Source organism: Nuphar pumila, chromosome 16, assembly GCF_984573655.1.
Source record: "Nuphar pumila chromosome 16, dmNupPumi1.hap1.1, whole genome shotgun sequence".
Classification (NCBI taxonomy): domain Eukaryota; kingdom Viridiplantae; phylum Streptophyta; class Magnoliopsida; order Nymphaeales; family Nymphaeaceae; genus Nuphar; species Nuphar pumila.
Window position 1 is genome coordinate 2,672,471 of NC_143264.1, and position 27,330 is coordinate 2,699,800.

The 27,330-nt window shown below is 36.9% G+C and overlaps 1 protein-coding gene and 1 long non-coding RNA gene across 2 annotated transcripts in view; both read right to left on the reverse strand.

Moving 5' to 3' along the window:
- Window positions 1-27,330, reverse strand: part of LOC149812666 (uncharacterized) — a 194,371-nt gene that overhangs the window by 52,189 nt on the left and 114,852 nt on the right. The gene's annotated exons all lie outside the window — the stretch shown is intronic.
- Window positions 14,167-17,491, reverse strand: LOC149812668 (disease resistance protein RPM1-like). The gene is made up of 2 exons (XM_089991736.1): window positions 14,593-17,491; window positions 14,167-14,379 (listed from the first exon to the last, which is right to left on the reverse strand). Exon 1 carries the CDS (start codon window positions 17,365-17,367, stop codon window positions 14,647-14,649), a length of 2,721 nt encoding a protein of 906 aa, XP_089847862.1. The 5' UTR covers window positions 17,368-17,491; the 3' UTR covers window positions 14,167-14,379; window positions 14,593-14,646.

The following is a 27,330-nucleotide window of genomic DNA, read 5'->3' on the forward strand; positions in this document are numbered from 1 at the left end:
TTCAAAAAAATGATTTCCAGTTGTCCATGGTTAAATCTAAAAAAAAGAGTTGCATTAGGAAATAGAATCCAGGACTTTGAATTCCTAACTTGGATGTGTTAGTAGGAACCCTTTTGAACCAAGATATCCAAATCAAAATTGTTTTTTTTTTTGCTAAGGAAAAGACAAACACATTCAACTCTTGCCTTGCATCTACAAGCCAACCTTGAGTCCATAAGAAACTATAGAAGAAAGCAAAATATTTAAACTTTATTAACAACCAGTGAATTTAAAACATTGGGTTCCAGTAATTTATGGCAGCTCTTCTATTCAATCAAAAACCAATATTCTTATTTGACCTGAAACAACAGAAGTCCTAATTAACCAAAAATATTAAAAGGAAAGTTTTACTTAAAGCCAAAAGAATAACAAAAACTGAACTTTAGCCCCTAAAACTTTATTCACCCTGTTAACTTTATGAATCACTTGAGATGAGATCACATGAGATGCAAGCAAATCTCGTTGTGATTTCATCTTTCATCCTGGCCTTTCCACTAATTTCATATGTAGCCATTAAAAATATAGCCATTTTGTAACTTGTTTAAATGAAAGCAGACTAATAAAGTCAACAAGAAAGAAAATAGACCAAATAAATTGCACTAGCAATGTATTTGTTCCAAACATAGTGTGTTCCTCTCATTCAAACTGAAAGAAAGAAAGAAAAAACAAAAACCATATATTCTAAGTTAGTATCTGAGACTTAATATATATCTTAATCTTCATTATCTACTGTAAAACATGATTGATGTAACTTTTGAAGTTATTTGAGAATTTCATGCCCAAGAGGCTTTAGCAGAGACTGCAGAGAGGTTTTGTGCTTGATAATGCCAATGTCATGTGAGCATGATATGTTGGAGGTAGCCTATTGTGATCATGTGCAATTATGCCTAGTCAGTCAGGGTTTGAATAATGGTAGCAAAGCTTGTGATGTGGATATTTTCAGAGTTCTTAGAAGATATCCAAACAATCTTGGAAAGCTATGTCAAAAATAATTTTATGAATGTTTGAAAATGTTCCCATATTTATGAATATAAGTGAGAAAGTTTGATGAATATAAATGTGATTCTTGAATATAACAGTAGATAGAATGATTCTTGTAATAAATATATTTTCAATTTATTAGAATGTTGCAACAGAATTACATGAACGAGTGTGATCAAGTATTACATTACCTGCATTGAGCAGCAATCTTCCCTTTCCCCCTCTTCAAGTCATTTCTTACAACCAAGACTTGTGGAATAGTCAAATGCACTATATCATTAGCTGCAATACAACATTAAGTGATTTTGTTGAACATCAAAGAATTACCATTAGCTCATTAAACTCTAAATATCATCAGCATTGATAGCATTTGTATCTTCTACTTCACTTTCCTATGAACCAAACAAAATAGATTTTGTTAACAAGTAATAGTAGCAGATAAAAGAAGTGAGTAAAAGAATAAAATTTACCACATCCATATCTTCTAAGAATGTGTAACATTGTGGATCCTTCGATGATGATGAACCTATAAATAAAAAAATAATGCATTAGTTATACATTATAATATAAGCATTCACTAATTATAAAAAAAATGAACTTTCATTACCTCGTGCTTCAGCCCACAACCAATTTTGAGAGCACATCAAAGCCTCTACTGTAGTTGGAAGAAGTTTACTACGATGTGGACTGATCACCCTTCCGCCTGTACTAAAAGCAGACTCTGAAGCAACTGAGGAGACAGGAATGGCAAATATATCCTTTGCAATCATTTGTAGAAGAGAATACTTGGGACCACTTGACTTCCAAAATGATAGTATATCAAAATCTGGAGTTCTTGGCATCATCCCATCTTCTAAGTAATGTTCCAATTCTGATCTCCCACATGCTTTTTCAATATCTTTAGATTGTATAAACTTGTCAAAGTCGGAAAGATCATCAATTAGTGAACATTTGGATCCAATACTTGATTGAGGAGGAGGAGGAAAAAGTTCAGGTTCATTGGAGTTGTTTTCTTGTTTTTCATATTCACTAATCAACTCCACACAAAGATTCTTAATCCTCATAATTTCATTTAAAACCTCATGTCTCCATAAATTTTCTTGTAATAATATTCCAACATGCTCAACTTGTATCTTGGATCTAAAACAGTGGCCACTCCCATAATACCACGGATCACACTCCAATACTTATTAAATTTTTCTAGCATTTTAAGCGCCATGTTTTTCACCACATCTTTTGGATCAATTAGCCACTTAGTCATCTCAACTCTAATCCCACAAATAGTTAGAAAGTAGGCATTTGTTGTAGGATACTTTGTACCTGAAAATAATTCTGTTGCACGATGAAATAACTCTAATTTCTCACAATTGTCTTGTGCCACCTCTCAATCCTCTTCCGTCGGACAACGCTTGTAGTGAGGATCTCGATATGTCAAATGAGTAAAAACGTCTTTATAAAGCAAAGCAGTTTGAAGCATGATAAAAGTTGAGTTTCATCGAGTTTTAACATCAAGAGCAAGTGTTTTGGTAATTGAAATATGCATTTGATGAGCAGACTCTTCAAATCTTTGTATTCTCATGAGAGATGATGTTCAATAAGCAACACTGTCACGAATTCTTTCAATTCTTTCCCCAATCACAGTCAAACCATCTTGGACAATCAAGTTGAGAATATGGGCACAACAACGCATATGAAACAACCGTCCATGTAATATTAATGAACCAAATGGAAGTTTATCAAATAAAATATCTACAACTGCATCATTAGTGGTGGAATTATCCATCGTCAAACTTATCAACTTTCTATCAAGGTTCCACTCAAACAAACAATCCATCAAACACTCAGCAAGAACTTCTTTGGTATGTCGATAAGGTACATATAAAAACCTGAACATAATTTAATAAGGTGATTAAATATTGATATTGCAAAAACATGTTAGTAAGAATTGAAAAAAAAATGATTGACATTTGACAATTACCTTATGATTCGACTTTGCAATCTCCAAGAATTATCAATGAAGTGTGCAGTGATAGCCATGTATCCCTTCTTTTGATTGGAAGATGTCCACATGTCTGTAGTGATGGCAATTCTACTCTTAGTTTTTTCCAACAACTTTATTGTCTTGTCTCGTTCCACATTATAAATTTTGTGAATATCTTTCTTTACAGTGTTTCGAGTAATCATTTTGAATAAGGGTTGAAAAGTATTAGAATATTTTCTAAACCCATAATGATCAACCATACTAAGAGGATATTCATGTAGAATAATCATCATAGCAAGATCCCTTCTTCCAACATCTTGAACAAATTGACAATTCTCTATTATTTTTTCGGCATTCACTGTAGCTTTGTTTGTAGCCAAAATATATTGCTTCATATTATTATGCTTAAGCCTAGGACAGATCTTAATATGATCATGCAAATGAGTAGTTCCAGCCTTGGCACCACCAACAAGACATTTATGACAATGATTGCACTCTGACTTATCCTTTCCACCAATCTTTTTTCTAGTGAAATGTTTCCATACAACTGATTTATGCCTACTTGTCTGTTCAAGTGCAAATCTACCTGAATCAGTTGATTGATCTTCATTATCTTTCATTGAAACATGGTTGCTATCAACTGGTGTAACCAGAGCTTGAGACATACTATGTGAACTGGAAGGTTGAAAACTTAATTTATTGGTTATTGGTTCTTTCTCTTCCATATCAAATTACTGGCCACCAACATATAGATCTACAAAACATTTACAAAAAAGAGACTATCAACAAATTTCCAGACTGCTTATCAGATATGAACTTTAATTGATTTCTCCACAATTAAAATTTCATACAGAAACAGAAACAACTTGAACCAACCGAAACCAACCAAAATTGAAATGCAAGAAACAAACAGAAACAGTAACAACTTGAACAAATATGACCAATATGGAAAAGAAAATACTAATTTGATAAACCAATATGGCACTGTTAGACATCAATATGGCATTGAATTATATGCATGTATACTTGCAAAATTAATCCGATTATAAGGAATTCCTGAAAGAGTATTCCAAGCAGGAAGCAACTTATCGGCAATGTCTTTGGCTTTTTGAAGAAATATCTTGTCGCCCGATAGGTTATATGTGCTTAAAAGTCTACCAATAACTCTGAAATCCAGTGGTGTTGGAAACATAAGACACTAAACAAATGAGAATCAGATCTACAATGCCTAGTAATGACATTTCAGCACAATATAAAAACTCTACACTTTGGATATCCAAAAATTAATTGAACTAGAAAATTAAACCTCCTCAAGACATCTTTAGGCGTCATGCTTGAAACCTTTTTCATTCTTTTGCTAGCTGGTCCTCCCTTTCATTTTAACTAAATCCTAAAAGTATTTCTAGATGAAAAAGATACAACCTTGCAATGGCTTCATCAGAATCAATAGCTGAAAGCTCTGTAACAGTGAACTGTCTCTTCTATGGTAAACTGGTAATATTTGATTACACAACATTTATTTGTTCAATAATACTCTGATGACGTGTATATCATTTAACTCATAAGTAAATACACTTGTGTAATATATTATATTCTAGAAATAGTACAAAGGTACGAATTTGACATATTTATTTGTTCACCAATACCATGACTTGTATATAATTTAACTCATACATAAAATATTGCATTCATTTTAGCATAATATCATTGAAAAGTATATTTTTTATTTCAAGTCCATGCTGTTAAAAAATTCTAATAACATATATGTCTGAATGCCTACACATGGAAAATTGGAAATATGTTTCATAGCTAAAACACTTTACACAGTCACAAGAAATGTGTTCCCTTTACATGGGAAACTTGCTTTTCCGTTGCATGGACAATACATTTCCCTTTATATGGGGGAAACATTTTTCTCCAAAATTTCTTAGAATTTCCCAAACATTTCAGAAATGATGCATTCAACATTCAAAAAAGGTTTCATGAGAAAAGTTGCATCAAAGGCATTAAAAGTAAATATGGAAACTGCTCCATCAAATAGCATGCCAAGGAACAGTGAAAATTGCACTGACCAAATATCCCAAGAGATAATAATCCAATCTATTAAAGAACAATTTTCAATTTGACCAAGACAATGCCCATGGATGCAAGAGACAAAAGTTCGATGCTGAGTAAAGAAGATATCCTAAAGCACAATAAACAAAAGTAAAAAAAGAAATCAATTCAAAGTGCAAACCTTCTTAAGCTTCTGTAGAATGGATTCTTCATAAGCATGAAACCCAGCACCAACAGGATTGGAAAGCTCTGAAAGATTACCAACCTCGTCTGACTTCTTCTCAAAAGGGCTCAATGAAACAGTTGCAATAGGGCAAAGAGGGCGAACGCGCAGAGCGTTTAAATCATCAAAGCTGGAAAGGAAAAAGAAAAGAGGGAGGAGATGGCACCACAGAGGAGGCTCACGGCAGTGGCACAAGGCAGCGGCAGAGATGGAAGGAGGGAGAGATGGTGTCGGCCAACGGTGATCGGTGTCGGCAAACGGTGGTCGACGACGACCCGGTTCCAACGATAATGCAGATGAGATGGGGAAGGGGAAGAGGCGACGGCCCGGCTCGGCGGCTCCAGGGTTAGGAACTTAGGGAGTTAGGGTTATTAAACAGTAAGAGAAAAATATAAAGGGTTGGGGGCGGGGATGGAGCGGGGAACGTGCCAGTCCATCCCCGCACGGGGATGAATTTTAACCTTCATCCCCGCCTCCATCCCCAGTCCAAACGGGGCGAGGCCCCGCTTTCCCCCGGTCCACTGCCATCCCTATCCTTATCCACTGTTTCTACATACGTCTCCCATTTTTAGATTCGAACCTTTGGGATTCCAACTTACAACGTCCCAACACAACGTAACGTACGCTAGCTCCTCCTACCAGACAAGCAGAGCCCCCATTGGTAAAAAAAAGTTTCTTTTCGACGACATATAGTATAAACAGTTTGATGCATATCCATGGTATGGACGTCATTGTACCATGAAAGTGACATGGGACCCACTTTGCAATGACCCTTATTTATTTTCTACAAATAAACCTGTGATAAAGTTACGATGCAGATGGTATGAAATATAATTTCCTGTAAAACCCTCGCGCAGTGGTTAGAGGGGTGTCAACGGATCGGGTATACCAGGACCCGATCCATACCAAACCCTATAAGTATAGGGTTCGAGTATGGTGATAAATAAGAAGACCGATTCCGATTAAGCCCCACAATTTTTCAATGTAAAAATGATAAAAAAAATACTGTATGGCCCAGGTCTGGTTTATGTAGTTGGTAACAGGTCCGAGTATGGTTTATCTTATATTGAGTTCAATTAAACTCAAGTCCAGACCCGATACCATACCACCTCTGATTTCACTTGGGTTCTAACCAAACTCCTCCCGTTGAGACCCCTAAGTGGTTAGGGTGGTACTTGATGTAATACGGTGGAAACCCATACATGAAATCCATAAATCCTTTTTTATTGGAATTATACCCGTCGTTTGCCTGTTGGGTGTCCTTTTCGGGTTAAGGCACGCACCTTGGGTTTAATATCTAAGAAGGGTGTCCTTAAGTGACCCCTTTTTTCTAGGCAGGTTCCTCGTCATTAAAAAAATTAAATATCATTTTCTGCATTCACAGGATTGGCATAGAAAACCAACTTTGTTATTTGCCATGTCCTAAATTAAAACACAGGGAACCTCTTGATTTATAGGTATGGGTCGGGTTTGACCCTGACCCGACCCGTACCAAACCCTACATGGTCAGGGTTTAGTGATTTTTATTAGATTCTTCCCATTGGCTACTGTAGCAAATATATATAGCATCCTCCTTTGAAAGTTGGGTATGAGAGTTTTTGAAGTGTATCAGAGATTAGGGTTTTGAGAGCTTATATTTTTTTTCCACCTTGCTTGTAGATTTTTGTTCGTCTTTCATCCATGGACGTAGGCCTAAGTACTGTCGAACCACATAAATCTTGTGTCTACTCTAATTTCTTGGTCTTCTCTTTATCTCGTGCTTCGTTCAGGTTGTGGTTGTGTATAACAAAAACATACCAATCGAAAAAAATGCTCATCTTTGATTAGTTTCGGTCAGGAATTACCAAATGTCACAAGTCTCGTATCGTGGAAGGGAGAATTTCACGATAAATTTGAAGCATTTATTTTTTTCCCAAGATAAACACAAGAAAATATAGGCATATATGATATTTGAAAATATAGAAACTTTATAATCATATAAACGAATAATACAAATACAAACAAATCTTAATGTCATGTTAATATCATCACCAAATCGTGGTCCTATACATAGACGATATTCTAAAAGTATATTTTGTAGATATTATTGATGAGCAATGTCAGATACAGCAAGAGTTGTCCCCTCAATGGGGGATGTGTGGATTGGATATGGTCCGATATCTGATCCGAGTCCGATATAATTTTTTCACACCCTAACTTAAAAAATCCCACGATAGGTACAACCCATATAATTCTAAACAAAACCTTCAAAAAATGTCCAAAACACCAAAATTCAATAATTTTCTCAAAATTTTTTCACAACAAAAACTTTTTTCTGTTGATCACTGGACAGAAAAAACATTTTGCCATCTAATCACTTCAACCATTTCTCTTTTGGTCTGCCCTCCGGTCCTTCTGATCTCTTTTTATCTGAATGTCCGGATAGGACTAAGGCTCATCCTTATCCTCTATCTCAACATACATACATCCACCATTTTAAGATTTGAACCATTTGGATTCAAACTTGCAATGTCCCAACACAAGGTAACGTGCATTTGGATAGAGCTAAATATCAACCTGAACCCAACATGCTAATGTCAGACTTGGATCCTTAAAGTTATAAGATCTGAATGTGCATTTAGATCACTTTCACTTATGTCAAATTAAATTGTTTTTCGATCCAGATCGGGTTCTGATCAATGTTGGATTTTGATCAAAATGCAATCCTACATGTAAAGAGCTTGTTTTTAACATTTATTTGCCTGATCGAGTAGTACCACATATATTTTTAATCTGAATTCAACCCTACCTCGTTGTATTCGGATGAGATCAACAGTTTGAATTTGAGGTCCAGATTAAGATGTGACATGATTCACCATTATGCAATCCGTTTGTAATACTAATTAAGTTTTGAGGTCCTTGTGTCTTCCTACATGTCAAATCATCACCTTTGTTGTAAATAGAAGCCCTTATTTAGTAACAAAAAAATATTTCCTTTTCTTTTTTATAATTTATATAAAAACAAAGCACTCAAAATGGTTACCGAATATATCATGATTTTCTTTAAATATCAATATTGCTTTCAACAATATTATATTTATTTTACTTGATCAGGCTTCAATAAATGCAATCGTTATTTTCAGGAATATGAGGATAAGATGACAATTAACATCATCCACCACTTAGGGAACGCGTTACATCCGTATATTCAATGGCATTCTTCACCACATTGTTAGTTCTGTTTGTTTCTGTCCACCATTAACTCTTTTTTCGGATTTATAATCCGAACAAACCGCACCCAACACGAAAACCTGGCCGTAGGAAACTTTTGGAATCATGTAAAATCTTTGTTGTTTGTGTGATTGATTTATTTTTTTTCTTGTCGTGTTTTGTTTCTTTGACCTATCGATTGTCTATTGAATAATTTTTCCAATATGTTAGGGAACAATGCTTCGAACTACCGATGAATAAAAAAAATAAACACAAAAAAAAGCAAAAAGAGAAAATAATCACACATGAACAAAGATTTTACGCGGTTTGGCAATAATTGCTTACATCCACGATCACACTGAGTCTTCCTCTTTATTGATTGAGATACAATACAAGAGTCAGATTGCTTCCTTTAAATAGAAGAGTTTTAATAGTGTTGTTGGATAACAAAAAGTCTAAGATAAAATTACAAAAAATATCTTCAAAAAAATTTGCTTTAGGGCTAATTAATGCCCCCGAACCCTCACCTTACGGGAAAGAGAATACAACCCCCTGCAACCTCCATCAACTTACAGGGAAGTTGGATTCACGAAAATTAAGAATTTATATTCAAGTAAGAAACAAGCTCCACACTCCAAGACATATTGGACTTATGACATTCCCTCAATCCAGTCCACTTAGCTAAGCACTTGTTCAAAGCCCTCGTTGGCGTGCCAATCTCCTCCTTTTTCAAGCTTAATTGTGACTAGCATCAGGAAGATAAAACCAATAATGGCGGCATTGCATGTTAGGATCAAGCCAGGGAACTCTTATTCCAAGCAAGGAGATTGCTTAAAGAAAGCATTGACTTTTTTTTTCTTTGTTGATGAGGAACCCTCTTCGAAGCTAGGCAGACCCCAAGTTGGGCCCCAAGACCACCTTACCTTACGTGGCCCACCTCTGAAAGCTACGTATACACTCATGCACCAGCGGGATTTGATCCGGTGCCTTCATCTCATCGCCGTCACAACCACCTCGCTGGCGCCTTCATCATTTGGAGGTATAGTTTTGGTTTAAGCTCAATCCAAAGGTAAAGGTATTTAATTTCAAAATTTAATTAAGTAATTTTATATATCTTCACTTATGAAGTACCGTTTATGAGATTTTGAATTCAAAATCGACTTTGCACCATTGAAGTAAATGTAACGCAATGTTATAGATCATGTCATAAATGCCTCATGTAGGGTTGGTTGCACCTATATTATAGGACAACCATTTTGATATCTTTTGCATTCATGTAAGCTTCCTAGTTCACATGCTAAAACATCTCCAAACTAGAAATGGACTGATTGGCGCTCTATCAAATTTAGCAACTTCCATGGATGCTGCGATAATGAAAATAATTTGGCCTTTACTGATGCTACTTTCACTCGCATACGAAAAAAGGTACATGATACCCCAAAGGGGTTTGGCTTAGTGGGATGGGACCTAGGCCGCTGGGCAGGTAGTCTAGGTTCATATCTCATGGGCCTCACAGCGTGGCGACTCACTGGGGCAAGGGTAAAGCCCACGGAGTTTTATGTTGCCAATACATCCATCACAAGTACATCAGTGATCTCTGATCCTAGGGAAAAAAAAAGGTACATGATGAAGCATATCAGCCTACAATAAATTACTTCTTCTTTGCAAGTCTGGACTCTTAACCCATCTCATACGACAGTTTCCATGTCACAGGGACACTAATGGACACGCTGACACTGGCACTGATATTGACACGTGTAGTCATTATCTTAATATTTTCAATGTTATTTCAATAAAACATATTAATCACTGACCTAATTACTGAGGCTAAAAGCTGGTCAAAACTATATGAAGGACCCTTAGTTTGGATCACAAAGATCGTGACCCTGGTGCACTATAGCCGACCGGCCCTAGGAGTCGGACCTACCTAGCTTAGCTGGTTTTGTACCACTTCAACATAGCCTCCTTAAGACCACTTCCTCAGTGTTGACTCCATTCTAGCACGGTAGCACCTTTACCAGTTCAATCTATGCAGCCCACCACCTCCCCCACAAGGAAACTTCACCCCTATCGTGTTCCAACCAGGGATGTCAACGGATCAGATATATCAGATATCCGACTGATTCTGAATCTGATTAGTAATCGGATTCCCATTCAGTTTAGGATTTCATGACTGAATCTGATGGATATCTGAATCTGATTACATGTGTTTTTTTTCTGATTCATGGTGTCAGCTTTTAACTTTCCATCCAAATTTGAATCTGAATCTGAGTCCGAATAGCCAATATCAGATCCGCCAATATCTGATTTGTCAGATCTGATATTGGCTACATCCAACCCGAATCTGAAAGCTTTACATCCCTAGCTGCAAACGTACCTAGCCCCTATGCTCCAATTTTATCAGCCTTCTTATTTTGAATGTATTTTGCATTGTACAGTGCAGATGGTTAAACAATAAGTTCAAGAGTACAAATCCCACTGCTTACAGATTTTAAAAATGTATTTATTTTGTAAATGGGTCAGTTTGAGCATGGGTCAGTCTGTTTAAAGTACAATTTCTATTATTTTTCAATTTTAAAAAGTGTTGGTTAATGAGCCAACTCGAGCTCAGCTTGTTTAACTCAGACTCAACATGAGCTCAAGCACACCACAAGAATGAGGGGAGCTTGAAACACCCTCTTTTCAATACATTCAGCTTGTTTACCAGCCTTATTATCACACCATTGCTGTTTGTTTGCTTTATTTTCAAAGTATTTTGAAGAATCCTCGCTTCTTAGTAAATTTTCACAGTTAGAATTTTTTTATTGAAGAAGTGCATAAAAACCATAAAAAATTGGTGCAATATAATGACCATGAGAAGCGCCATGAGGATAATTCACAAGGATCTTCTTGTTTATTAGAAAGTACCGCATACATTAGAACATTTCAAACTCCCCTTCATTTGAGATAAGCTGCTCTGCTTTAGCATCAGTTTTACTAGTAGCAGTGTGCTTGTGCTTGGGCCAATTATGAACTCGTCTCTGATTTGAGCTAAAAATGTTAGATAACTTCAAACCATAGTCACTTATACCATTCAAGTATTATCCGGGTGAGGATATTTCTCGAAGATTTTCAAAAGTTAAAAAATGTTGGGAGTTTAAAAAATTAAAAAATATAAATAAATACAAAAAAAGTTAAAAAATAATAAGTTTTGCATTGTTTTTTTTTTTAAATATAAAAAAAAAACATATTTTAAAGGATTCAACATATAAAAGAGTTTTCCCAAAAATATCATCATAATATCGCGATATTTTGAAAGTATCATCATATTACCTTTAGTATCGGTTACCTTAAAATATCAACATTTCTCATGATATTTTCAAAATATCGCTTATATTGGTGACTGCGGTTGACTCCGACCCAATAGTTCAATAACCGAGTCAAAAACCAGTACAACTCGCCAATGTACAAAACTTGGATGACTAAGCCGAATAGTTCATTCAGCACACCTTCACTTAAAAAATCCCTTAAAGATGGGTACAACCCATATAATTCTAAGAAAAACCTTTAAAAATGTCCAAAAGACCTATAACCCAATGATGACGATAGACAATATCAAATATAAAAGTGTATATGAAGACGTCATAGAGTGCGAGTACGGGTGCTCGGCATTTTCTTCAACCGATCGACACCCAGGCCTTAAGTCGACAATGAGCTCCTTGAACCCAAATGAACCGAATCTATGCTAGGCTAAGGCAATGTTCTCTCATCATACGTTGCCGAGCCAGACCCCCCTTTATACAGTGGAGGAAAGAGAGGTGTTAACCTCCTCCCACTAAGTCATTATTAGCCTCCACTACTCAGCCCACTAAGTCATTAGTGTCAAACCGGGGGTTAGACCCCGATCCATACGTTCAACAGAGACCGCATTGGTAAAAAAACAAAAAGTTGCCTGCCATTTCTTGAACATTCCGTACGTTTAGAAGAACACATTTATAAGTCATTGTCCGTTGGACTCTCAGTCACTCACTGGGTGTGCGAGTGCCTGTAAGTGGTGGGCGTCATGAAAGCTTGGGTGTTGGTGACTCCACACAAAGTTTACCATGCCCATTAAGTCACCCAATTCTCACCGAGGGTACTTCGTCCAAAAATCAAAGAAAATAGAAGAAAAAGAAGGGAGAGGAAGAAAAGAGAGGTGCCAAAAGGGAAGGAGGGAGCCTGGGTCATTTTCTTGGCCGTTTCTCCACTTGGGTATGCGAGAAATCACTGATCCATTGTGTCCCCGTTGCTCCCTTCCTCAAAGCAGAGGCCTTTTTTTCTTGAGATTTTCCCCCCTTTTTTGTCTCCTATTTTTCTCTCCCCAAGGAGGAAGAAGGAAAATTGGTAGGGCTAGAATCGTCGGGTTTCTCTCCTCCAATTCCAACACAAGTTTGTCCACCCAAGTCAAGAATCCTGAACAGGACAGCCCGGACAGGTGAGGTAACTCTGTTAGGTATGGCAAGGGCAATCAATGGGTCGGGTTTGTACCAGGTACCCAATCCAACCGAACCCAAATTCCTGGGTATGGGTATAAAAAGTGGATCTGAACCCAACCCTAGCAATACACAGGCAGGGTTTGGGTTATGACTTTTGCCAGGTACTCCCCTCCCGACCAGAGTATTTTTTATGCATTTTCAATAAATGCAACTTTTTGAAACTTTATGGGGCCAGGCTTGGGGGTCCATTTTTGTGACCCATCAAAACCCAAACCCGAACCTAGCAATTCGTTATAAGGACGGGTTTAGATATGCCCTCATGAATCAAGTATGCCACCCATTGACAACCCTAGGTATGGCGTATGGCTACCAACTGGTCGGGTTTGTGTCGCATCAAGGTTTCTGCCCGAACTCGCCCAAATTTCAACCAGATGGGTTCGGGTACCCAACCCGGATTCAGATGGATCGGGTCGAATATCCGGGAAAATCATATCGCAAACATGACCCACATATTGCTTCGGTAGGGTTTGAGCTGACCCAAATAATATTCAGGTCAAAAAATTTCATGCTCGTACCCAAGTAATCGGGTTGCGTGTATCCGACACAAACCGGACTGAATTGACAACCAGCTACAAGAATAGATCGGATCTTGTCTGGACCATGATCTTGCCAGGGTCGTATCTTGTACATCATGCATGGTCTATAACTGCTTTGCTGATGTATCTAAAAATATATGGACTTAGATCCAGGTTCCTTCTATTCTGGTACTTCTACTGTGGTACTGATCCACGGTAACTTATGATGGTGCGTGTTGCACAATAATTTAGGTAGGTGGATGTATGCTCTCAATGCAAAATCTAACCTTCGGATAATGTTTAACATGTTTTATTTATTATTTTCATGCAAAATCTAACCTTCAGATCATGCAAAAACAAGTTTTGAAGCTTACGAAGAAGACAGTTTTGACAGGATTTCTAAGGGGCTTTTACACAAGCTAATGAAATATAGGTTTATGATTGGGTTACTCAAGACCAAGTTTGAAACTGGATCTGAACTTATTCACCGAAAAAGAAAACACCTAGCTATCTCATAAAACTATGACATCTGAATAGCTTGTAAATTATTGAAAGAACACAGGGATTGCATTTATTTCAACGATAATATACATCAAGCTTTCCAATGCCTTATATCAAACCACAAATTCTGTTTGGTTTTTATGGCAGTATACATACACAAAATATCAGTACTTTAAATCTTAAAGAGTACCATAAAATGCCAAATCAAAACATTATTCATTGTCTTATAGAAGATAATATGAAGACAGTAAAACATATATAAAATTATAAATTAATAAAAGAGAGTGAAGCACAAGACCCTGGCTCTTCAACTTCAAGCGGGCTTAAAGTAGGCTACCGCAATGCATCTTTAAGCATTTATTAACTTGCAATACATAATCCCTGTAATAAAACAAGTAAGATTGTTAAATGGCAAGGGTGTGGTCTCTCTCTCTCTCTCTCTCTCTCTCTCTCTCTCTCTCCCAGAGGCTGCCTAGCTACATTGGAACTACAAAACCACATGAAATCGCAAGGGAATGAAGAAAAGGAAAAAGTTGGAGAAGTGAAATAGAAAAAACGCACGTGAACAAAATTTTCTGAAATATGTGAGTTCACCTGATCATGCCTTCCTCACGGTTGCTTGGGATCGTTTGTTGTTACGATCCTACATCACTGGAGCGGACTGATGTACCATGTCCCGTCTTCAAGTTTTCTAACCTGGATGATTTCAGGGATTTGTTTCAGCTCCTCCGGCATTTCTGACAAACAAAGTCGGGTGATGTCGATGTGTTGAGTCCCACGATGCACCGTCTTCATGTTATTGCACCCTACGATGTATAGCTTTTGAAGTTTGGGCATCGCAGTCTCCTCCACCCACATACTTTCTAATCTTGCAAGGCTTACAAGAAAGAGCTCCATTAGCTTGGGAAAACCTCTTGATCCATCGCACTTTAATTCTTTCCCATCGTAAGCCACAAAGAGGTAAAGATACACCAAATTTGGCAATGATTGGAGGGAAGAAAATGGATCTTTGCTTAATCTGGAAAAGCACAGTTCCAACCTAGCGAGGTTGCTGAGGGAGCCGATCCAAGATGGCAACTCATCCAGACGTGCAAGTATTTTGATATCTTCAAGACGTCTTGGTGGGTCCAACATAGATTCCAGTTGGAGAGGCTCTTCCTCCCTAATACCAGCTACACGGAGTGTAAGCAGGTCTTTCATATTTGCAATGGAGGCACAAAGCTCACTCTCATGTTCCGTTCCCACCATGAATATCGCAAGATTTTTCAATTTGGTCAACTTACCGATCCCTTGAACAATCTCTGTAGTAGCATTTATGCCCGAGAGTTTTTGAAGGTCTGTAATCATGCATATTCCCTTGGGCATTTCACATCCCACAAACTGCTTGAAGGTAAGGGGAAATTTAACAAGCGGAAAAGCACATAAATAGTGCAAGCTCTTCATCTTTGATGTTTCATCTGGTAGACTTTTAATTGGGGTTTCTCGGATATCTAACGTTTGTAGGTTGTGGAGCTTCTCGAAAGAGCTTGGGAGTCTCTTGATATTAGTGCGACGCAGGTTCAGATACCTCAAATGAAATAAATCACCCAGACCATCGGGCAGTTCCTCAATAAGAATGCCTTCTAGATCCAACACCCTCGTCAATTTGAAACAGGAAACCATGGTAAAGAAGGAAGAAGGCGTGATACCTTTCTCAAACAAGAATAGGGAGCGAAGATGCGATGCCCTTTCATTGCTCAACGAAATGCCTTTATGACTGTCATTTTGGAGTGACAAACGCCTAATTCTTTCATTAATCCATGCACCTTCCTTTGTTAAAACAGTGCAAAAGTTCTGATTCTTTGATATGGTTATAACTAATTCACGCAAAAGGTCATGAATTCGGCATGATTTTACTCCAAGTTCTCCTCGCTTCCAGCTCACAGTTTGGAGTAAGCTCCTTTGTATAAGCTCCTCAAGGTACTGCTTCCCTACCTCCTCTAATGTTATACCCACTTTGTTTTCTACGAGCCCCTCAGCCACCCATAGTCTGACCAGCTTATTTGTTTTGATTAAATAATCCTCTGGAAAGACACCAAAATACAAATAACAAGACTTAAGGCGCAAGGGTAACTCGTCAAAACTCAAAGAAAGGATTGACCCCACTCTACCCAAAGGATGATCGACGTCATTGAAGTTTGAACTAAGGCTATCATGAACAATTCTCCATTCATCTTCAGATTTCCTTTTGCGCCACATAATACCTCCTAAGACTACAATGGCAAGAGGTAAACCGTCACATCTTTTTACCAAATCATTGCATACTTTTTTAAGATGCGAAGGACAATTGTTTTGAGGCTCATCTCTGAATGCTTTCTTACAAAATAGCCTCATTGCTGTTTCATTAGGTAAGGGTTGTAGGCGGTGGACAAGGCCCTTCAAACCAACTCTATTTTCTATTGGGTGAGTAACATCATTTTTGCGAGTTGTGATCATGATTCTGCTTCCACGCAGAGTCTTTGGTAATGCAATTTGGATCTTTTCTAAAACAGTTGGACTCCACACATCATCTAACACAAGAACGTACCTTTTATTTTGAAGATAAGAATGGAGCGTTGGCTCGAGTCTTGAAATGTCCATCTCTTGTATGCTATCTGGACAAATCTCTTTCCTTGACTCGTAAAAATCTCTTATGCAGGATACTAGAATATTTTGAACATTGAAAGATTGGGAGACAGAAACCCAAGCATAACAGTCAAAGTGATTCTTTACTGCTTGGTGATTAAAGACTTTCCTTGCTAGGGTAGTCTTTCCTGAACCTCCCATCCCGACCAGAGAAATTGGTGTAAGTTGTTGGTCTCCCCCTGTCAACCACCCTATTACTTCTGTGATGTCTTGGTCGATTCCCACCAAATCTAGTTGTTCATCAAGAGGCGCTTCTCTGCGATCTTGGAGCCCTCCAAAAGCAATTCCTTCTTGCAATTCCTTGAAAGAATATCTTCTTTGTCTTTCCTTGAGGCTCTCCAATCTGGTCTTGAAGGATTGCATTTTTTTTGCAAGTTTATGATAGGTTCTCCAACGCGACGGTGAGTGATAAACCTTTTTCATGGAGGCCCTAAATCCACTTGATTGTTGTCCTCCAAATCGAAGCAGAAACTCATCAAGGGCGTCCTCGATATCATATGCAACTTCCCTCACTTGTTCGACCCACTCCTTTATACCTTCATCACCATCCTTTCTTCTATCAGTGTCCTTTAAGAAGGATTTCATGCTTCTCAATTCCCTCTTCAATTCGTCCACTTCATGTCGAACTCCTTTCAGCAATTTCACTTCGCCCGCCACCAAGGCTTCCAACTTATTGAGCAGGTACTCCACAGCAAATTCAGCCATCGCTCAAGCTCGTCCTATTCCCTAATTTCCTCTACCTCTCTCACTCTGCACCTCTTGATCATGCTCTCTTTTTTAAAAGCAATGTGTCTGCTCCTAAGCTCGCAGTGGTAGTGGATGGAGAGCCACTCATTTTATGTTGATAATGTTCTATTTTTCATTCCAGACAAGAGAATACCATTTCTAGATTTTTAGATATTATCCATGAGTCAGCCGTACTAAGTCAAAAACCATTACAGTTGTGAGCAATGACTGATACAGCTAGAGCTGTCCCTTCAATGGAAGAAATGTGTACGATCTGCATTAATACCAAAGGGTGGTGGATGATTGCGATTGCCTCTCTCACTTTCCATCAGCAATCAAAGACCCTGGTCCAGGTCTGGGTGAATATATTAAAACTCGCCAAACTGTACATATATGAAAAGATCGATTCGTATTAGGGCTGCAAATGGATTGAATATTGTCTGATATCTGATTCGAGTCCGATATACTTTTTCACAACCTAGCTTAAAAAATCCCACGATAGGTACAACCCATATAATTCTAAAAAAATGTCCAAAACACCAAAATGCCCTAATTTTCTCAATTTTTATTCACAATAAAAACTTTTTTTCTGTTGATCACTGGGCGGCCAGTGTTTTTACTGTCATTTAGTTGGCGTACTTTTGGTTCGGATGACAACTTTTTTTTTTGTTGTTAGATCGTCAAAGGACAAAAAGTTTTTGCCGTCCTCCAACCATTTCTCTTTTGGTCTGCCCTCCGGTCTTTATCTCTTTTTATCTGAATGTCCCTGATAGGCCTAAGGCTCATCCTTATCCTTTATCTCAACATTTGAACCATTTGGATTCAAACTTGCAACGTCCCAACACAAGGTAACGTGCACTATCTGCTCCAACCGGACAAGCGGAGCCTTGATTGGTAAAAAAAATATCATTTTCTGCATTCAGGATTGACATAGAAAACCAACTTGGTTATTTACCATGTCCTAAATTAAAACATAGGGAACCTCTTGATTTATGGGTTTGGGTCAGGTTTGACCCAGACCCGACCTGTACCAAACCTTATAGGGTCAGGGTCTAGTGACAAATACGAATTTCATACATGTCAGACCTGAAGGGTCCGATAAATATATGAAGCCAAGTATGGTTTGTGAAATTTCATACAAGAACAATTTAAAATAAATAAATTTCGTACCAGAGAGGCCCTGACCGAGTTCCAATTAGTATCCTCAATTTCAATGTAAAAATGATAAAAATATTATTTTATCGGGTATGGTTCATGTAATCCTTATAAGATCCTGGGTATGGTTTCTCTTATGGTGGTTCCGATTAGACCCAGTTCTGGTACCATAATCTCAAATGACGTTTGGGTCTGGTTCTACTTGGGTCTGGACCAAACATGATCCACAAGATCCATTGACACATCTACTCTTTATAGGGAGCGAACAGGTTGGATAGAGCGGAATATCAACCTAAACCCAACATGCTAATGTCAAACTAGGATCCTTAAATTAAGATCTGAATGTGCATTTGGATCACATTCATATATGTCAAATTAAATTGTTTTTGGATCCTGATCGGGTTCTGATAACTTTGGATTCTGATCAAAATGCAATCCAACTACGTTTTTCACATGTAAAGAGCTTGTTTTTAACATTTGTTTACCTGATCGATTAAATCTGAATTCAGCCCTACCTCGTTGGATCTGATTCGGATCAGATCAACAGTTTGAATTTCATATTCAGATTAGGATGTGACATGGTTTCCTCTACCTCTCTCACTCTGCACCTCTTGATCATGCTCTGTTTTTTTTTTAAAAGCAATGTGTGTCTGCCCCTAAGCTCGCAGTGGTAGTGAATGCAGAGCCACTCATTTTATACTTACGAGCAGAAATGTGAACGATCTGCATTAATACCAAAGAGCGGTGGATGGCAAGAGTTTTTACTATCCTCCTTTAGTTGGCTTCCTTTTTATTCATAAGATAAAAACTTTTTTGTTGTTAGATCATCAAACGACAAAAGTTTTTGTCGTTCTCCTTTTAGTCTAGATAGTAAAAACATTTTGCCATCTAATAACTGGATGACAAAAATTTTTGCCGTCCTCCTTGAATCATTTCTCTTTTGTTCTGCCCTACGATCTTTCTCTCTTTTGATCTGAACGACAAAATTTTTTGCACATTCACCGAAGGGACATTTTTTTTGCCAAGATGTCGACTTTTGAAACTTAGAAGAAATTTCGGTGTTCACATGCAACCAATTCATATTATAAAAAAAACATGTTTTAAAGGATTTAAAATATAAAAAAACAAAAATAAAAGAGTTTCAAAAAATATCTTGATAATATCGCGATATTTTGTCTTCTGATGATATTTTGAAAATATCATGATATTACCTTTAATATCGATTACCTTAAAATATCAATATTTCTCATGATATTTTATATCGCTTATATTGATGACTCAGTTAACTTGGTTTAGGATCGTTCAATAACAGAGTCAAAAACCTGTACAACTCGCCAATGTACAAAACTTAGATGAGGAAGCCGCAGATTTAACATTACCGTTGAGCTTGTTTCCCAACTTCACTCATCTTTTCTTTTGATTGATTATTGGGTAGTTGACAGTAATGACTGATACAGCGAGAGCTGTCCCTTCAATGGGAGAGAAATGTGTATGATCTGCATTAATTAGGGTGGTAGATGGTTGCCATTGCCTTTCTCACTTTCCATCAGCAATCAAAGACCCTGGTCCAGGTCTGGGTGAATATATTAATGCTCGCCAAACTGTACATATATATGAAAAGTTCGATTAGTATTAGAGCTGGGATTGCACATGATGGGATATCTGATCTGGGTCCTATATGTTTTCTTATTGTTTTTTCAAGATCTCAAAATCCCAAAGTCCCTTAAAGATGCGTACAACCCATATAATTCTAAGAAAAAACTTTAAAAATGTCCAAAACACCAAAATTCACTAATTTTCTCAAATTTTTTCACCACAATATTTTTTCAATCTGAATTCAACCCTACCTCGTTGGATTCAGATCAGATCAACAGTTTGAATTTGAGATTCAGATTAGGATGTGACATGATTCACCATTATGCGATCCGTTTATAATACTAATTGTGGCTTCACTATTACATGAAACCATATTAATACAAACTTGATGTCCTTGTGTCGTCCTGCATTTCAAATCATCACCTTTGTTCTAAATAGAAGCCCTTAGTTAGTAACAAAAAAATATTTCCTTTTCTTTTTCATAATTTATATAAAACTAAAAATATAAAAACATAGCACTCAAAATGGTTACCGAATATATCATGATTTTCTTTAAATATCAATATTGCTTTCAACAATATTATATTTATTTTACTTGATCAGGATTCAATAAATGCAATAACTATTTTCAGGAATATGAGGATAAGATGACAATTAACATCATCCACCACTTAGGGAACGCGTTACATCGGTATATTCAATGGCATTCTTCAGCACATTGTTAGTTCTGTCTGTATCTGTCCACCATTAACTCTTTTTTCGGATTTATAACCCGAACAAACCGCACCCAGCACGAAAACCTGGTCGGTACTAATAAGTATATCTAGAATGTATTTTGCATTGTAGAGTGCATATTGTTAAACAAGAAGTTCAAGAGTATAAATCCCACTTTGAGCATCGGCCAGTCGGTTTAGAGTCCAATTTTAATTATTTTCCAATTTTAAAAAGTGTTGGTTAATGAGCCAACTCAAGCTCAGCTTGTTTAACTCAGGCCCACCATGAGCTTAAGCACACCACAAGATTGAGGGCAGCTTGAACACCCTATTTTCAGTACATTCAGCTCGTTTACCAGCCCTATTATCAAGTTATGACACCATTGCTATTTGTTTGCTTTAGTTTCAATGTATTTTGAAGAATTCTCGCTTCTTAGTATAACTTGAAATTAGAGTTTAAATTTTCACAGTTATTAGAATTTTTTATTGAAGAAGTGCATAAAAACCATAAAAAATTGGTGCTACAATGACCATGAGAAGCTCCATGAGGATAATTCACAAGGATCTTCATGTTGATTAGAAAGTACGGCATACCTTAGAACATTTCAAACTCCCCTTGAATTGAGACAAACTGCTCGGCTTTATCATCAGTTTTACTAATAGCAGTGTGCTTGTACTTGGGCACAATATGAACTTGTCTCTGAAAATGTTAGATAACTTCAAACCATAGTCACCTATATCATTCAAGTATTATCTGGGTGAGGTTATTTCTGGGAGAGATTTTCAAAAGTTGAAATTTTTCGGGAGTTTATAAAATAAAAAAAAATATAAATAACAACAAAAAAAGTTAAAAAAATAATAAGTTTTGCATTATTTTTAAAAAATATATATAAAAAACATTTTTAAAGGATTTATAAAATATTAAAAAAAAACAAATATAAAAGAGTTTTCAAAAAAATATCCTGATAATATCACGATATTTTTTCTTCTGATGATATTTTGAAAATATCATGATATTTTCTTTAATATCGGTTACCTTTAAATATCAATATTTCTCATGATATTATATATCGCCTATATTGATGACTCGGTTGACTCGGCACCGGATCGTTCAATAACCGAGTCAAAACCATTACAATTCGCCAATGTTCAAAACTTTACAAGTCAAACGTGAGCAGTGAGCAGTTGACCTTGTTTCCCAACTTCACTAATCTTTTCTTTTGATTGATTATTGGGTAGTTGACAGTAATGACTGATACAGCGAGAGCTGTCCCTTCAATTGGGAGAATAAAAAATATTTAGAGCTGCAATCATAGTCCAGGTCCCCATTAATTAATCAATTAATGGTTGCGATTGCCTTTCTTACTTTCCATCAGCAATCAAAGACCCTGGTCCAGGTCTGGCTGAATATATTAATGTTTCGATTATTATTAGAGCTGCAAATGGATTGGATATAATAGGATATCTGATTTAAGTTCCGTACGTTTTTTTCCTTCCATTTTTACTATGCTCAAATGCTAATAATTCAAAATTTGTTTTTTTCAAGATCTCTTTCGAAAGTCCCAAAATCTTAGTTCATTCTGCACGCCCTAACTTAAAAAATCCTTTAAAGATGGAAACAACCCATATAATTCTATGAAAAACCTTTGAAAATGTCCAAAACACTAAAATTCACTAATTTCTCAATTTTTTGCACCACAATAACTTTTTTCCCATCTCGTATACGACGGCAAATACTTTTTGCCCTATGTGACCCTGAATATCCAAATAAGCCTAAGGCTCATCCGTATCCTCTATCTTTACTTACACCTCGCATTTTAAGATTTGAACCGTTGGGATTCGATCTTACAACGTCCCAGAAAAAAGTAAAGTACGCTAGCTCCTCCTACCAGACAAGCAGAGACCCCATTGGTAAAAAAAAAGTTGCTTGTCGACCCAAAGTTTAGCTTGCAGGACAGGCCCATTAAGTGACCCGATTCACGCCGAGGGTAACTCGATGTTTAAAAAAAAAAAGAAAAAAAGTCACTGTCGACCCTGGGCGACGTATAGTATAAACAGTTTGATGCATATCCATGGAATGGACGTCATTGTATCATGACATGGGACCCACTTTGCAATGACCCTTATTTATTCTATAAATAAACCTGTGATAAAGTTACGATGCAGATGTTACCAAATATAATTTCCTGTAAAACCCTCGCAGTTGTTATAGGGGTGTCAACGGATCGGGTATACTAGGACCCGATCCATACCAAACCCTATAGGTATAGGGTTCGAGTATGGTGATAAATAAGAAGACCCGATTAAGTCTTGGGTCCGGATCCAAAGGACCGATTAATACATGGTCTGGTGTATAGTTTGTGAAATTTTATGCCAGACCCGACCCCGACCTGAGTTCTGATTAAGACCCGCAATTTTTCAATGTAAAAATGACAAAAAAAATATTGTATGGCCCAGGTGTGGTTTATGTACGTAGTTCTTAACAGGTCCAAGTATGGTTTATCTAATATTGGGTTCAATTAGAGTCAAGTCCAGGCCCGATACCATACCCAAAATTTGGGGCCAGGTCTGGTTTCATTTGGGTCCGAACCAGACCCCTCCTGTTAACACCCCTAAGTGGGTTAGGGTGGTACATGAAATCCATTTTTATTGGAATCATACCCATCGTTTGCTTGGTGGGTATCCTTTGCGGGTTCCTCATCATTAAAAATATTAGATATCATTTTCTGCATTAAGGATTGACATAGAAAACCAACTTTGTTATTTACCATGTCCTAAATTGTACCACAGGGAACCTCTTGATTTATAGTCAAAGGCGGAGCTTTGCGGGGGGGGGGGGGGGGGGGGCGGGGGGCGGGGGTTGTGTCGAACCGGATCCTAAACCTGGTAGGGTTTTAAATCACGGCCCGATCTCTTCCTCTTCAAGCGCAACCTTTCCCTTCGTTACGTATTCCCTTTCTTCCCCATCTCTCGCTCCTTGCTTGCAGCAGCCAACGACGCCAGCGGAATATGCTATGACTTTAGTTATAGATTTTCTTATAGATGAATTTTATGCTGCGGGTAACCGTCAGGGTCCATTTTGGTTGGTACTTTTGTATTTTGATTTATTTTGTCATAAATAAAATTTATGCATTGTTATGAACTTCAAATTATCGCACCAGTGTTATATATTGTCATTAAAATTTATGCATTGTTATGGAGTATCAGCTTGAGGCGCACACCTCAGGGCTCTCTTATTTTATTTTATTTTTTAATTTTGCAACGGATTAGCGACGGATATATCTGTCGCTAATTACTATTAACAACGGATTAACAACGGCTATAAATAATCTCCGTATAGTAACGATGGATGTTGGCATTCATTATCCCATCGCAAATTAGCGACAGAATGGACAATAGATAGATTTCGTCACTACTTAGCGACGGAACGGACGATAGATAGATTTCGTCGCTACTTAGCGACGGAACTGACTACATAGATTCCGTCGCTATTTAGCAACGAAAATTTTGTGATGAAAGCTATCCATCGCTAATCCATCGCTAAATTGTTTAGCGACGGGTTAGCATCGGATTACCGATAGATTTAGGTCGTCGTTAATCCATAGGTTTCTTGTACGAGACGAGACATTTTTTTATGTCGAGATGGTGACTCGTGAAACTTTAAAGAAATTTCTATGTTCATAAGCAACCAATTCATATTTATGTTTTTTTCACCCACTAGACACAAAGGGCAGCTTTCCTTGCATCCAAATCAAGGTGTCCCCAAGAGACTTTATTGCAATTGGTCCATCCTCCAAGTCAAGCCAGATACATCAATAATTCAGTTCATGTCTTTATCAATGAAAGACTTGTCAACACGTACATGACAAAAATGATATGACACTATTGGCATCATTTCGTTCCCATTTTTGTGAGTTGAATGAGTCAAAAAAAAGTTTTGACAAAAGTAGCCTACTCAAACTCAAAAAATGACAAATCTGCCAATTTTTTTCTAATGATTTCATCATTTCTTTTGCATAAAAAATTAGTCGCTTGTCTAAATTATTGCCTAAAAAAATCAAAATGTCATGTATGTTGTCTCCAAGAAAAAATCAAGCACCATGTTTTCTACCAAAAAAAATAAAAACAAAAACTTTCATGAAAATAATAAAATAAAAAATGATCATATTATCCTATATAAATAACACCATGCAAAACCTAAATATATACCAAAATCTCCAGCATGTCCGAAACCATTGATTCTTGTTTTTTTAAGATAATTTTTCCCTTCAGAGCATATTTGTGCAAATTTCTTAACATTCTCACAAATATGTTATGAAATTTTAAATATAGTTAGAATTATCTGACATTTTCACAAACATGTTGTGAACGTCCTCACATTCACACAAATACGTTAAGAACCTCCAAATATGATTAAAATCAAACTAATAAGATTCACATTCACATAAATATGTTGCAAACTTTCAAATATCATTGAAATCACCAAGGAGATTTGCAACATATTTGGGTTGACCATTTCATGATCGCAAACTTAACATAGTAAAAAATTGAGAAGATTTTTAACATAGTAAAAAAAAAATAGAAGTATTTATATGAGTATGAAATCACGTAAATGTAAGATGAGAAGATTTGTAACTTGCATTAATAATATTATATATGAAAATATTATAAAAAATATCATATAATGCAAATTATATAATATATTGATAAGATACTATAAAATATACATAATATATATATATATAAACTTAACATGACCCGACCGAGTCACAAGTCACTCAAAGACGAGCCAAGTGACAAGTCACCCTTGAATTTGTTTGATGCAAAAATTCATGATACACCCTCCTAAAGTCATGTTGTGCAAGGGCCACTACCACTGTTTGCTCACCAATTATCGTCTCTTGGGTTCTCAATGCCCAGTATGCTGTTTTTGTTAAAAAAATAAAACAGAGCAAACGGTGGACCACCTTTTTGTTCATTCCTCTTAGGTGGAATAAAACTTTTGAGTATAGTATAGGGTCTAGACTCAGGATTAATCGAGTCTATTATGAGAAAAATCATACTCAGACCCGATAAAAACTACGTGAACCAGAACCGGTCTTTACCAGGTAAAATATTATTTTTTATCATTTTTACATTAAAAATTTGTGGGTCTTAATAGAAACTTGGGTGGGGGCTTGGGTGTGATATCCTGTCCAAAGGTTACAAGGAAGAAACATACAAACCTTCACCCATTTTATCATGCACTTGGACATGCACACACAGACAGTATTATTGCAAAATGTACCATGAGTGAATGAGGAAAAATTTGTGCAGCACCCAAAGATGTAAAGATCAATTTTTCACGAGAAACACATTTTAATAGGAATCCAACTCAAGTAAAACCATTTCATTCCTTTGATGAAGATGAACAATCTTAAAAGAGCCACCAAGGTGACTTCAATTTTAATTTTGAATGAGGATTTCTTTGAAAAGAACCATACAAAAGGTACAACTAATGAGATATGTTTTAGCACTACACACTACCTCCGCCTCACCCCACAGCACCTCCCCCTCACCCCACCCACACCCCAAAACTAGGGCTGATAAGTGAGCTGAACCAACTAAACAAAGCAAGTTTGGGGTTGGCTTATTTACTAGGGGGACTGTGCTCGTGTTCTTGTTTAGCAGAGCTGTGATCATCGCAAAATTTTTCCTCTTTGGTAGTTTCTCTCTCTTCCTTCTCTTTTCCTTTCTAACCTCTATTTTCTCCTTTTTGAAAGGGAGAAAATAAAAGAAAGAAAAGAAGAGAGAAGAAGAACCCTTTTGCGGGGTCTCATTTGACCTTGATTTGAAAATATTTAGAAAATTACTCGCCTCCGTTTTGAAATATATTGCGGGAAAAATGAAGAGACGGGATTCGCTCGTCGGTACGAGGTTCGACCGTTCCTGGCGCCTTTACCAAGGGTAATCGAACCAAGGATCGAATCTATGCCTTTTGCTTTGCCTAAATATCATCTAAGAATTTATCCTAAGTCTAAATGCACAAAGAATCATGCTTGTGCAATGCAAGGATGTATGCTCTTTTTGAAAGATATTTTGAAGATTTCCAAGTGTTCTGAGATGAACTTGATAATGGAGTGAAGAAATGGTTGAATCTAACTTAAAACTTGAGATAGATCAGAGAAGTTCTAAGTCTTTGAAATAATCAGAGTTGGGGAAAATAAATCTTGATTTTGAAAAGAAAGATTTGAAGATGAGGGATAAAGAAATGAGGCTTCAAAGTCAGAAAATGGACTTTGAGGTAGAATTTGAGTTTTAAACTTGGATTTAGGAAAGGAAATGAATACTTGAAATGGAATTGAACTTCAAATTTCGAAGTTTGAAATCAGGATGGATCTGAGAAATCCAAAATAGAAATGAATTTAAGAAATCCAGATGTGACCTGTAAATGGATTTAGATTTGAAATCTGGAAATGAAATGGAACTGGATTTGAAA